The 14244-nt window shown below is 37.1% G+C and overlaps 2 protein-coding genes across 2 annotated transcripts; both read right to left on the bottom strand.

The window, feature by feature from the left end:
• Positions 1 to 2088: 2088 nt before the first annotated feature.
• On the bottom strand, positions 2089 to 5673 carry LOC132285291 (CASP-like protein 3A1). Its single transcript, XM_059787461.1, has 3 exons — positions 5174 to 5673; positions 3826 to 3961; positions 2089 to 2598 (listed from the first exon to the last, which is right to left on the bottom strand). The coding sequence occupies exons 1-3, from the start codon at positions 5458 to 5460 to the stop codon at positions 2383 to 2385; spliced, it is 639 nt and encodes a 212-aa protein (XP_059643444.1). The 5' UTR covers positions 5461 to 5673; the 3' UTR covers positions 2089 to 2382.
• A 2689-nt stretch (positions 5674 to 8362) lies between these two features.
• LOC132285512 (nuclear pore complex protein NUP35-like) lies at positions 8363 to 13057 on the bottom strand. Its single transcript, XM_059787703.1, has 3 exons — positions 12054 to 13057; positions 10796 to 10907; positions 8363 to 8992 (listed from the first exon to the last, which is right to left on the bottom strand). The coding sequence occupies exons 1-3, from the start codon at positions 12629 to 12631 to the stop codon at positions 8693 to 8695; spliced, it is 990 nt and encodes a 329-aa protein (XP_059643686.1). The 5' UTR covers positions 12632 to 13057; the 3' UTR covers positions 8363 to 8692.
• Between the last annotated feature and the right edge of the window lie 1187 nt (positions 13058 to 14244).

A 14244-nucleotide genomic window follows, 5' to 3' on the forward strand; every position in this document is an offset into this window, starting at 1 on the left:
AATTACTTTTCTTTTTATATATGTATATAATATATATACATACATTATCCATGGGTAATAATCCATACATATCTAACCTCCTATCCAAGTAGTCCATGAGACCCAATTGGTTGGCCCATTACTACTAACCATAACCATAAAAGAAAAATAAAATAAAATAATAAAAGAAAAGAAAATATTTAATTTACAATTAATCAAAACACCATTTAAGCACATAATCTAATTAAACAACTAACACATAGACAAATACAAATAATACATAGACACATAATCAAATAATCAAGTAATACCTAATTCAATTAAACACATAAGCAATTAGTCAAATAATTAATTAAATAATTAAAAAATACAATTAAAACAAATAAATAAATACCGAGACTATCTTTTTAAAATTAGGGGTATTACAGCAATCGACCATTGACAATACTATTGAATATCAGTAATGATCTAGTACATTTATATCATTGTGTGAACTTGAAATTCTAAATAATGCATGCCAGATTCACAAATCTTTTGACACAAGCGCTTCCAATATGAGAGTAGCCCTATGGGAGCGTCCCTTATGCGTGTCATGCCACTTCACTGGGCAAGTTTTCTACTCCCAATGCATATAGTCGATAGAACCTAACATACCCATGAATCCTCTCTCTTCCCTTTCTTGGAGTCACCGTGTTACGTCAGCTTCGTTGGGTGTGCGCAAGTACTCCTCTTTATACACAGCAACAATAGCAGTTGTCATCTTTTGTATATAAGATAACCCAAACAACCCGTCACAACCTGAATTGTCTATGAAAGTACTCCGGTGGATATGTGTAATTCTTGGCAAAGTAGTCTTTCATTAGCTAGCGATGGCTTACCTCTTGGTCACGATGAATGTACCGTTTCTTACGGACTTGAAAGACTTCCTCTACTATCTTTAGCTTCTCACAATGCAAAAGTTGCTGAGTATAATCGCAATTCCATTGAATCAATGCCTCAATAGAGTCATTTGATGAGGTAGATGATTAAGAAGATGAAGAATTTGAGTCTGACAAAGGAAATTTTTGTGACGACGAAGCCATTGGAATTTCGAGATTTAAGGAGATGGATAATGATATTTTGCTATATTGAAAGAGATGAATATAAGGATGATTCTCAGATGATGAATAAATGAGTTATTATATAAGAGAAAAAATATACTTGTTAAAATATAGTCGTTGGTAAAAATATATGTATATATATAATTAAATAACTATCATTTTTAGAGAGCGAAAATTGTTGCAGCGCCAAAAATTGGAGAGCAGAAGTTACCTACGTGGCTCTTGGAAATACTGATATGGCTAACTTAGAGAGCAAAATTTTAGAGAGACAGCTGCAGATGGCCTTACGGGCTGGCGTATTTTTTTAATTTAATTTTGATTTAAAAGTAAGAAGTATATAGAGATATAAGAGAATGTACAAGGGCCAAGCCTGAAAACCAAACAAGGCCCAAAAGGGCTTACACCCAAAAAGCAAACAGAAAATTTAACAAGACCAAAATGGGATTGAGCCCAAGTAACCCAAAGGTTCAAGTCCAAGCCCACTGTGTCACCAACTGCCTTGGAACAACATTAACTGCCTTTGCTTGAGCAATTCAAAAGGAGAACGAATATGTTCGATACAGAGGCATCAATGGATGAAGCAAGGGGGGCAATTGCATTGTGTGGTAGAGAAGAAGCGCATTCGAACAGATTCAACAATGGTGGAAAGGGTTTCAAGTGTAGGTTTTGGAAGGTTTCGAATATTCGATTGTTGCGTTCCTTCCGGCTATGGTAGACGAAGCTCGCAAAGGTTAGTTTCCATGATAAAATAATGCTTGATTTCAATTTCTGTTTCCAATTTGATGATGCCCAAAGTAGGAAATCGTTACAGCAATTAGGGTTTGTGCAGCAGTCATAATTGATTTCCGCTCAACCATGATATAAATGAACAGGTGATTGCCTGTCCTTTCACAGTTTCACTTGCAATAGTACCCTCTGTTTTGAATGTCACTCCAGGGACCCTGTTTAAAGAATTGGTTGTAAATAACCACCCTGTATGCAACTATCTCATTGGATACATTTCGATATATGAGTTCAATGTGAATACAATTGATCTTGAACAGTTCATAGATATCACACCAGCCCAACTCACTATGCTTGCACTTAATTTTGAACAGCTCATAGATAGATAATTGGTGCATAATTTGTTCTGATCACAAACAAGGCGGCCATTTTGCTTTCTAAAGAGGACAATCACTGCCCTGGTTTGTCGAACTTCCATAAGCAGATATATTACCACTTGACTGATAACAGGATATAGATAACTTCCTAAGCAACATATTCATACAGGGTCATAATCTAAAGTATGTGGGAAGAAGGAAATTCAGTACTTGGATAGCCAAATTACATCGACAATAGCCGAGGCAGCAAGCAAGAAACAGCTGAAGAAACTGAAGGCGATTGAGACAGCAACATGGTCACAGAAGCTATGTAATGGCTTGCAGAAATTTGGTAGCGCTGAATGTCGGATTCCTGTGCGGTTCAGGTTGGTGACACCTGAAGCAGCGGATCCAGCACTCATCATTGCATATGCAAACACCTGCAGCATTATAAAAGATAAGGCTACCGTACTAATTAAACAAGAAAATGAGAAAAATAAAAATTCCCATGTTCTGGCCTCAACCATAGGTCCCTCAACTGGTAATCCAGTATATATACAAATATTCAAATTATGCCATTTAAGCTCCTGCACAAATTCAATGTGCCCCAAATTCCTTCTTGATTCATGTCTCTCTCGTAAAAGGGCAATACATTCCTATGTAGCTTCAAGCAATCAGTTGGACCAAGAAAAATATATGGATGCATATATTTGGGGAGAATGTAGAAACAAATATCAAGCCTGAAATTTTTTCAATGCAATATCATAATTTCTACAGATACCTACGCTGTAAATGGTAAGGCACTCTTGTTATATGTAGTTTCAAGCAATCAGTTGGACCAAAGATGTAAACAGTAAGATGTTCTCCATTAAGAAGTCTTAAACCTTTTCTAGAGAAAAAAGTTTGGACCAACAGGCAAATGGCCTAGCGGTATCGGCCTCTTACTTCCCAAAGGGAGGTCAGGGGTTCAAGTCTCAGAAGAGACATGTGTGTGTGAGTACCAACTAGGAAAAAAAAAAAAAAAAAATGTTGTCATACCATGAAAGAAAGAATCTGTCCCCCCTTGCCTCCCCAGGACATTTGAATTCATGGACCCAAAAACATACTCTTGCCTGGTCTGAGACTTGGAGGATCTCATCATAGTTCTGATCCAAGTTCTTCCTTATAATTTTTATTTTACTTACTTTATTGTTTGGAGGGCGGGGCTTCTAGATCCTATTTCTAGCTTCCTAATTGAACAATTCAGGTCTACTGAGAAGATTATATAAACCAAAATCCTGCTAGCTTTGCCTAAAACAATAAATGGACTTGTCAAACATGATTACATCAGAATACAAATAACCACAACATAAGCAGAAACTAAAGATATGCTAACCAACATAGCTTGTAGAAGATGTGCTAAAGGTCATGAAGTGGCAATATGAGATATATGAATGAATGACAGTTAAGGCATGTTCTTTTGATAGTACGTGGATTGACTAACTAAGGCTGTGACCTCAGCCGAATGGAAACACAAGATTCATGTACCCGAACCCTATTGATTGAGAAAGGTTTGGTAGTTGATGACATGATGCAGTAGTACTTTTGCTGGGACTAACTACCTGTGCCTTGGCAGATTAAACACACTAACATTTAATTCTAATTTAAAAATGAAAATACCACTTTACCTGATCCCCAGCAAAAATAAGCCACGCATGATTCCGAGAAGGAACCACTGGAGATTTCCGCAGCAGTCTCGACGCGCTAATAAGCAGCTGAAGCAAAGAATGAGCCGCAACAGCCGCCGAAACTCCTACCAGATACCTGTTCAGCACAAATTCACAGTATCAACAACTTTGATCATTCAAAACACATTTCTAAACCTAACCTTGCGCTCAAACAGTCCTCAATATACACTTAACAGCTGTTTCAGATACTTGCCAGTACCATTATCACACTGATTAGATGAACTTCACCCACTCAATGCAATAATGACCCACGTAATCTCTTGTAGTCCCATTGCACTCAACCTCATAAAAATTCATTAATAAATTACGTACTTATAAATTATAAGCCAGTAGAGTGACACCTCTTTGTAAATATGGAAAATGATAAAAGTCCCGTTCGATTTTTGTAACTGACTGATATGGCCATCGTTGATTACTCTGCAAGAGTCCTTGTTGGACACCGCTTATTGCCAAAAACAGATTAAGCCATCGTAGCATTACTATATAAAATAAGCATTTCTTTCAAAGGGAGTTGACAAAGATGACCCTTTAATGTATACGAATCAAACAGAGATCATAAAAGGAATATCTATTTTTGCCCCAAATCAGTGACTTCACAAAATTATTAGTTAGTTTAAGAGATGGTATGATACCCAACTCAAGACTCAAGAGTGAGCTTCCATAGGCTTCCATAGCTAATTAGTTATGGTAGTACCAAAGGAGGACCTAGGAGGCAATACCATAAATTCCAAGGTACAGTAATGTCCAAAGGAGAAATTCACTCACGGGTGTGGGTTTCTATTCATTGAAATGAAAGAGGGTTTGCCAATATTTGTCGCTTTTCAGAAACATCAACCCCCACTGGTAACGTCGTCAATATAAAATTCAACCACAGCAGCATAACCTCCATCACAACTCACAAGACAAACAAAGAGATACGGCGAGATGGACCCTTTAGGTTTTAAAATAGAATCACAAAACATGGGTATTTTAGTCAATGACAACTGAAAGGGATTTAAGTACGAAAATATAAGAAATTAAGGAAATTGAAAAAAAGTAGGTAATATTTTGAATATAGGGTTCCAAGGCAACTATCTGGCTTAGGACTTGTTCGGAACAGTTTAACTATTTTTTTTTTTTTTGGTTTAAATAAGTTTAATATGAAGCATTGGATTCGAACTTGGTCTTTTCTTTTCTTTTCTCAAGGTTTCTGGGCAACCAAACGGAGTGTGTTAACAACAAATTAAACATATCTTACAAGAAATCAAATGGACATTTCAGTAATTTGAAGGTGGTCAAGCGAACTTACTCGAACGAGTCAGAGAAGGACCACTTGGAGTACACAGGAAGGCTAAAGCCGTAGATGGAGATGGTGGCAGATTTCTTCGCCGTGGCCATGAACGAGAGTGCAACCACCGAGGTCGACAGACACAGTAGCCGGAGAACAACGTGAGTGATGTCAGTTCTCCGGCTACTGTTCCGATCAGGCCTCGTCGGAACCAGCGGGCCGCTCATTGATCCAGTCTCCGCCGCGACCTTCGCCTCCGGCAGCTGTATCCCCACCTCCGACGGTGTTTTCCGGCCGCTCATCATCATCGTGTTAGTTTCTCTCTCTAGAAGGAGTGGGGTTTGGGAGTGTGAGCGAGAGAATCGGGGTTTTTTAAATGGGGAAGCGGGTATGGGGGAGTGTGTGGATTACCTGCCTGTGACAGTGAGGAGACACGTGTAGGGTTTGTGTTGGAACAGAGTCAGGTGGGTTGGGTGTGTCACAGAGTCCGTGACTGAACAGTTTCAGTACGGTGGAATTGGTGCTTTGTTTGTTTTGTTGGTTCAGGCCCTTTTGGAATTTACACCACCTCAATTTATCTTCATCAATCTGTGACTTCTATTTGTTTTAAAAAAAAAACTGGAGTTCTATTGTTTACTTGCTTAATTAATCAAATTAGTAAATTAAATTTCTAAAGAGCTTTTATATATTTTAATTTTAACTAACTTTAATTCCACGTATTTGATTAATAATTAATTTGGAGAGAATTTTTTTTTTCCAAATCTAGGTAATACTTATGTCACATAGAGCGGAGCAAGAGCTAATGCAAAAAATGGCAAAATAAAACCCAAAAATGATAAAATTTAAATCATATAGAATGGGAGCAAAGGCAGGAGCACATCACATTAGGGCATGTTTGATAGACATTTATTTTTGGTGTTGAAAAATATTTTGTTTTGTACATTGCCAAAACTTTCGGTAAATACTGGTCAAAAGTGAAAACGTTTTCAAAGACGGTGGTGCTACCGAACAAGGTGAATATGGTGGGTACCACATTCTTGCTGGCTTAGCACGTCTGTTGTCCAGTTAAGACTGAATTAGCCCAAATAGCAATGGTATACACTGGTTTAAGTAGGTGTTTGTATCCATATTGACAAAATTGAGTCGACACAAACAGCTTTGTACTTGTAAAACAGACTTATCATGTTCCCGTCCCAGTTCTTACCCGATGAAGTTTGAACTTTTGAAATATTAATCTTTGGACAACATCAAATGCCATTGATCATAGCCCTCCATCACAATACAATAATTTGAAAAAAAAAGTTCAGTATATTTAGGGTGTTGTTTGATTTAAGAGTTAAATCAGAAGTCCAAATTAGGAATCAAGAATTTTCTTTATTTGTTTTTATTTATTTATTTATTTATTGGATTTTAAGTAATAATTGAAGTGGCCATCACTTTTTTCTTTTCTTTTTTTAAGTTACATTTATTCATTTTAAGTTGCATCCTTACTATTTTATCAAATACAGTTAATTAAATATAAAAATGATCTATTACAAGCTAGTGTAAAAAAATTCATCCACAATAGTAACCGTTGGATATGATTATTATATATATATGTATATAGAAAATTAATTTTTGTATACTTAAATCATATTTAACTGTCATTGTTATTGATGTGGAGATATTTTTTTGAAACATTCAAAAGTAAGTAATTAAGTTATCAATAACATATAATTATAGAATTTGAATATAGAACTGTAATTTCTTTTACAGTTGTAATCTAAATGAAACAAAACTAGACAAAGAGAAAATAATTTTTCAAAGGCAATTAATCTTGGGTGTTACCAACCATATCATGCCACCTTTTATGATGTGATTTTTAGTTTTTATTATGAGCTTCTATTATTTTACCAATTCCGTACGAGTCTTGTGACCATTATATTATGTGCACAAGAAATAAAAAAACAATGGTGGGGCTGACTTCAATTCCAGGATTTGTGGTGAACAATAAAACCCAGGTTGCCTGGAAGTGGAATGCGTCATGCCCTCCTCTTCCAGGACACTGTCAAAAGTGCATGCTAAAACAATCCACGCGCAACCTCCATAAATGGACACCTACACTACTACTCCATTTTTATGGATCTACTTTAATTGTGCTGGCGTAATGGATTTTGATATATATATATATATATATATATATATATAGGTCACAGTCACAATACGTAGAGTACAATTATTGTGATGCATAGAGGAAGGATAAGGTGCAGGATTGGTACTCATTCAGAAGCAGTGGTTTCAATGAGTAAGACGGTTGGTTGTACGTGATGGTATCAACCACATCAGATGATCAGATGACGATAAAGACTACACAGTACATTAAAAACACCAATGTCCCACATGGTTGGTGAAGGAGGTCGTAAGCCTTACAAATTAGTAGTAATATTCATCAACTTAATTGATGATTCAATTCCAGTTTGGAAGGAAGCCCACGTACTGTCATAATTATTCATGATTTAGTTGGTTTATATCATTTCAAGTGTTTCATTGGGAACAAAACACTTTGTTTTCAGTTTTGCAAAGAAAATACATGCTAAGGGAAATGGAAAATTAAGAATGAAAAAGGTGAGAGAAGAAATGGTGTTCCGTATCCGGATAAAAAAAATGAATTAAGTATATATAAACAGGTATACAGGATAAAAAAAATGAATTAAGTATATATAAACAGGTATACAGTATTTTTGAACGACTTAAATTTTTGAGTCAGAAGCTAAATGTTTAAAATATAACAATTAAGATGGTTAAAACCTTTTAAAGCAAGAATTCACTTGTTTTAAAAAATAAGAAGAATATAGAGAATAGCTCTCCTACCCTTTGGTTCCAAATGCTGTCACCTAATTCTCTCCCTTTCTTCCCCTCTTTCAAGCAAACACACCAGAAGCTATCCCTTCTTATCCTCTTCAATTTCCTCAATCCAAACAATTCGTGAGCTAATTCTATATATTTTAGGTAGATCAAGGAGATTATTTTGCATGAAATTTTAGTACAACAAGATTACTGGTACAAGTCAAATAGTAAGGGGCTATTGGCAATTTACCCAAATTAATTCTAAGAGAAAAACAAATGATCCGGGAATTGAAATGAACAGATCCATTTCTTTTAGGGTTTTTCACACTACAGTTAAGACATGCTAAGCAGGCTTAGTAAACAAGTGCATCTACCACAACCACAAGAAGAAAATGACACCTCTGAATCTACAAAGAGTAAAGTCCTGTAGTCTTATTTTACAACCTCCATAACCACAAATTCAAGATAGCAACAATTTTCAAACTAATGGAACAAGAAAGTTGAAGTATCTAATTAAATAGTCCAAGTTACTGGCAAAAATTAATGAAAGGAAAAAATGAATATGTAGAAAATTTTGTTGAGAGCTTCACTTTTGTTTGAATTACTTTTGCCAGAGGGGAAAGTTAAACATTTGCCATCCTCCGAAGAGATTCCACCATAGAATGAAAATGAAGAGAGCTCTAATAAGTAAAAATGATGGAAATGAAAGCTCAACTAGACACCAAACATTAAATCAATGATCTTGGACGCCATGGATTTCGCGGGGGTGGCAATGGTCCCAGCTGACTCCCGGGTACCATTACTGCCATTTTGAAGATAACAGGGGTACCTCAATGGCTTTGACTCGAGGATTTTACTACATGGTGCAGGGGGCAAAGTCACGAATCCTTGATTATTAAGCCTTCCATTCAGAGCTTGGTGTTGAATTGGATCCACTGCCTTCACTCCAATGATGACAACTCCATTTATTTGCATTCCGTTCTTGTTGAGAGCTTTGTGAGCATCATATCGATTCTGCACCAGCAAAGAAGTTTACTCATAAGCAACAGCCACAATTGTTAGGGAAAGGGCAGATCAACTGTGGCAAATTCAAAAGCAAGTTCTTGACAACTCCGGAAGGAACAAGCAAAGTATGTGGGTATGGGCAATGTAAGATTTCTACATTGTGGTTATAATGAAAACCCTCAATATGTCAATCCATTAATAACAAATTCAATCCATAGCCAACATGTTTAAACATGTTAATTATACAAGTTATTATTAATAAAAGACCAAAGGAACATAAAACCTGATAAAATACATAATATAAGAAAATTATACATTTTTTATAATAATAAAATTATATAATCTGACTCAGAAACAAAAAAAAATCATACTACTAAAATTATATAACCTGACTGAGAAACACCAACCTAATGTCAATTCTTGCAACTAAATGGGTCCAAAGCCCCAACCCAATAAACATAATAATGGACAAGGACTGGGTTAACAATTTCTATTTCTAGCACTGTTTGAACACATAAAACACAAGATGTCGTCAAAATCTACAGACTCTTTGCAACCAACCAACAAAGAGTGAACCGAGCCGGTTTAGAAAATCAAAGAGCATAACTCGTACATTTTACGCTAAAAACAATATATATTTCCAAGTAAGTTGAACACCCTGACAAATCAGAAGTGCTAATTGTATAAAAACTATTAAGATATGCTTGCTGGAGTTTTTTTGTTTCTGGGAAGACCTATTCCAAACAAGCAAAAAAACTCTTCCAACATCCATGACATAACCCAAGCAACCCAATCATGCGCCACAAGTCCTGAGAAATCTCACAACAAAGTAGGTGATGAATTGGTGTTTTCCTCTGCCTTCTTGCACATGCAGTACCAATCGAAAGCAGGTTCCCTCTCCATCCTATATTATCCATTGGTAAACAAAAGGCAACTTGGAAGGCACTTTTACATTTGATATATCCTTCAACTGAAAGCAAAGACTGATTCCTCCACATAGCACTCTATAATAAGATAAGATCTAACCCCCAATAGATCATTAGAGGCCCTATTCCATCTCATAGCATCCACACTCACCCCAACCAGGGTTCCCATAGGGAAACTCAAAAAAGCATTTAACGGCTCCATTTACCAGACCTGAAGCACTGTGAAAACAATAAGGCTCCCAGACAATACCTGTCTGAATTTACCACCTTGATTTTTTTATTCCAAATCCGCATATATTTATAGGGGCAACTTGTAAAAATTTTATTCGCAAAATATGGAAATATCAGAAACCCATGGAGTAATGATATGAAGAATACCACTAGGAGACATTTCTCTAAAGAGGTTAAACTCCTTGTCAACTCAAAACTACGACCTTAATACCATTTTCAAAGATAAGAAGGGTGCCCTGTTCAACTTGCTGTTCATTTGGTTCCCCACAATACCTTTTCTAACTAAATCAACATGACTATTTTTCACATCTATCAAATTGATTTTTGATTTTTTTTTTTTTTCCGTATATTTCCAAATAATGAAGATGAAAGCTTGCTGGATTTTTTCGTTCCCAAGAAGACTCTTCTGTTAGTTATGTTAACACAATAATTCTTCACATCTTTATGCCACCTTAATAGTTTTTATTTCCAATTAATAAAGATTTCTTTTAAGCAATGAAGATGACTTCCATGACTTTTAGTTGACAAAAAGGGGGAAATACCATAGACCGAGAGAGAGAATATATAATGGACAAGGATAAAGAGATATGAATGTTGAACAAAAGAAACCTAACATGAGCAGTTCCAACTTGACATTATGGGAGAGCAAAATAACCTGAAACAGGATGTGCATCCAATTAGCATCTCTTAGACCTGGAACATGTTTCAAAATCACACCACATTTTTCAAACTCCTGCAAAACTAAATTGGTATCTCCTGGAGAAAATCTGCAAATGAAGATTGGATCACCGCGTTATATGTCTAGAACATATATAAATGACTGAAACTAGTGATAGCTGCTATTATAAAATAAACATTGCAATAGACACGGCATAAATAGTGCAAGCACAGAGATAAGTACAGAGGATCATAAAAGCTCTAATTTTCTTACATTTGTGCCTCAAAAAGTGTGAAAACACTAGCAAGGCATGTGCCTTAAACCAAGAAGAACAATTTAACTGTTAAATACACATATAAATGAGATTTAAGGGATGCTTATATACAACTGCATTCCAATAATATCCATGTCATTCTGTCTATATCCTTCCATCAGAGGGGTATATTATATTCAGTCTTTTCGTCTTTGAATTTTTTCAACTCATTCAATCCTTATTCTCCTAAACTTACAGAAAAAGTATCTCTTTTTTTGTACATTTATTTGAGGGGAAAAGGCAATAAAACAAAATTAATAAATAAATTCAAATATAAGCATCAGATTGCAAACTACGAATAGTAAGTTATTCTTTTTCCTCCCCTGTAAGTTGCTCGTATCAAGGTCATTCCTTTTGTTTCCCATTGATCTGTGATTGTGAGCCTCACAATTTGTTTCTGATGGCCCTCATACTTTTTTGTAAATTGTTTTTCCTCTGCCAAGAACAAACTTCAAGAACTCTCTTTGCAGTGAATGCAAACCTAATCAATCGCCAAGCAAGTAGCACAACATAGACTCTCTAATATTTCTGATTGCACAACTGTTTTATAGCAATATTTATAGAGTTCCACATTCTCTATCTTAATTCAATTTTAAGGAGTAGTGTCTATCAGATACTGGCAATTTCTTTTGCATATAACAAGGAATAGAAAATTGTTTCTGGCATCATACACAACATGAAAACTGACACTGTTATAACAAGACTGCAGAAAGTTTGGCATACCAGGCTCACTTTTGAGAGACAAATTTAAAAAATACCATGTTATTGGTGTGAGAAATAGGCAAATCATGCATTGATAAAACAAGTATGTGTCTTGCACTCAAAATTTCCATAATGAGGGTAAATTTCCCAAAGGTTGTCACATTAACAATTTGCATGCGATACTAACAGACCAAAGGCAATTTACAATAGTAACTAGAAATAGAGAAAATTAAACAATACCCATAAACAGTAACCCATTCTTCCTCATCAAGATCACCAACAGGTAAGGTATTCCTGTGCATCTCTGGCCTCGCAACTTCCTCCGGGGGTGGAAGTGTAAGTAAAGCTCCAGACTGAACCACTCCCTCGACCGGGGAACACTGCATCTTATCATCTTGCTCACTGCTACCACCATTCTTCATAGGTGACCACCAACTCAAACTCGCCACCGAACCCTGTTGATTCTGCTTCCGCCTACCCATTACAGCATATGAAGTTCTCGCTCCATACTTGCTTTTTGGAGTTGAAAACACGCGGCCCGAGCTCTGGACCGGGGTTCTTGGGTCCGAATTGATTTCCCGGTAGTCTGGAATTCCAGATTCTGGGGAGAAATCAGAGCGGTCTTGGAGGGTGAAAATTGGTGGTGGTGGAAGATGGGAATTAGGGAAATTCTCACTCCATACAGCTGAAACAGCCTCAGCCTGACCTGGGGTAGTGGATTTTGGTCCGCCTCTACGAGCAGAAACAGGTGTCGCCAAATCATGAAAGAAAACTGAGTTTCTTCCAGATATGGGAGTTCTTTGGACAATGGGGCTCATTTTTCTTTATTGTGTCTACAAATCAAGCAGTGAAATAATTGAGAGAAAGAGAGAAAGAGAGAGAGAGGCCTGTATTTGATGATTGAGCTGCAGAGATCGATTAAGGTTTTGAATTTTGAAGGGTTTTTGTTTTGAATTTTGGAGGGCTTTCGGCCTTGGGGGAATATATTAGGTTTGTTTCGTCACAAGCTGGATTGGAAAGGTCTTGAGCTCACGAGAGCGGCTCGTCAGCTTCACTTGCATTTTAGGTTTAACTTCGCTGATACCCTTTTAAGTTTGGTCAAATACCACACCCTAAAATACCTTTAAAAAATTTTTATCACATACATTCAATTATACTTTTCAGTCACTAATAACACTAAAAGCATTCGAAAAGATAATTTTAACTCTAATTTTTTTAATTCATTTTAATCCAAAACATCAACAAACTTAAAAAAACAAAAGGGTAAAGTACACTGACACCCCCTGAAGTTTGGGATAAGGACAGCCAGATGAAACTTAGCCTATTTTGGGACAAAGACACCCCCTCAAATTTGATATAATAACCAAAGACACCCCAATGGTAATGAGTTGACATTTCTGTCCTTTGACTTTTATATTGACCATGAAATGACAATTCTATCCTCAGATACCCGTTCTAATTTCTCTCTCTCTCCTCTGTTCTCTCTTCCGCCGCCCCAACACCAACGCACACACATACATATATACACAGACACATACACACATATATATGTATATACAAATACATATATATATATACACACACATATATGTATGTATAGACAGGTGGCGATGGTGAATGGATGCGGGCCTTTATCCTTCGATTCCATCGGTGAGCTTACCTAACGCCGGAGTACGCAAGTCATGAGTTGGGCTTAATGGCAGCAGTGGCAATAGTTGTTCGACGAGGGCGACGGTGAGTGCTCTCGCTTGGTTGATTCTCTCTGTCAGGTCTTGATATATCCCACGGCAGCGCACAAAATTGGAGCCATCAGTCTGACGAAGCTTCAAACTACAAGACCCGATTCTGTCCAGCGAGCCCCAAATCCGGTGAAGCCTAGTTCAGATCGACGAACCCAAGCACGAACAGTTCCCGCGACCCAGAAGAAGAGAATGAGGTTTCAACAGATTGAGAGGGATCGCAGAGAACTGGGTGGTTGCGCCGCCTTGCGTAATCGGAGGGTATGCTGAGAAGGGTACGCAGATCTGACTCTACTTTCTGGATGATTGAGAGGAACTCTTTCCCTCTGTGGCTCATTTCCATCACGCTCATTCTGGTTCCACGCCAATTTTAGAGCTCAGATTTGGCCATCTTGGGCACGTTTTCAGGTAGAGTGGCTGGACTGGCGGCGAAATTGAAGACCCGATCTTGGGATTGGGAGGTGGAGGTTGGGCGATCTTGGACTTGGGTTGTTGAATAGGTGATCGATATGGGTTTGTTGAGGCACGAAGATAGGTTGAGGGGGAAGCCATTGAAGTGGGTGGTGGTGATTGTGTTGGGGCTTTTGAGAAGGTGAAGGTTAGGGTTTTTCAGGAAGAGAGGATGAGGTGAAGTTGTTGACGTTGCCACGGTGTTTTTGAAGTTGTTCACATTGCCATGGTGATAGACCAAA

This window comes from Cornus florida, unplaced genomic scaffold, assembly GCF_030987335.1.
Source record: "Cornus florida cultivar Cherokee Brave unplaced genomic scaffold, ASM3098733v1 CherokeeBrave_3.0.0_Hap2_Chr11, whole genome shotgun sequence".
NCBI lineage: Eukaryota > Viridiplantae > Streptophyta > Magnoliopsida > Cornales > Cornaceae > Cornus > Cornus florida.

Coding starts and splice junctions, on each gene's coding strand:
- LOC132285291 (XM_059787461.1), bottom strand. CDS start 5,460: ATGATGATGAGCGGCCGGAAAACACCGTCGGAGGTGGGGATACAGCTG. Junction 3,962..5,173: donor TCCTTCTCTGACTCGTTCGA/GTAAGTTCGCTT, acceptor TGTGCTGAACAG/GTATCTGGTAGGAGTTTCGG. Junction 2,599..3,825: donor TTATTTTTGCTGGGGATCAG/GTAAAGTGGTAT, acceptor ATAATGCTGCAG/GTGTTTGCATATGCAATGAT.
- LOC132285512 (XM_059787703.1), bottom strand. CDS start 12,631: ATGAGCCCCATTGTCCAAAGAACTCCCATATCTGGAAGAAACTCAGTT. Junction 10,908..12,053: donor GAATGGGTTACTGTTTATGG/GTATTGTTTAAT, acceptor CTTCATTTGCAG/ATTTTCTCCAGGAGATACCA. Junction 8,993..10,795: donor GGATGCACATCCTGTTTCAG/GTTATTTTGCTC, acceptor TTGCTGGTGCAG/AATCGATATGATGCTCACAA.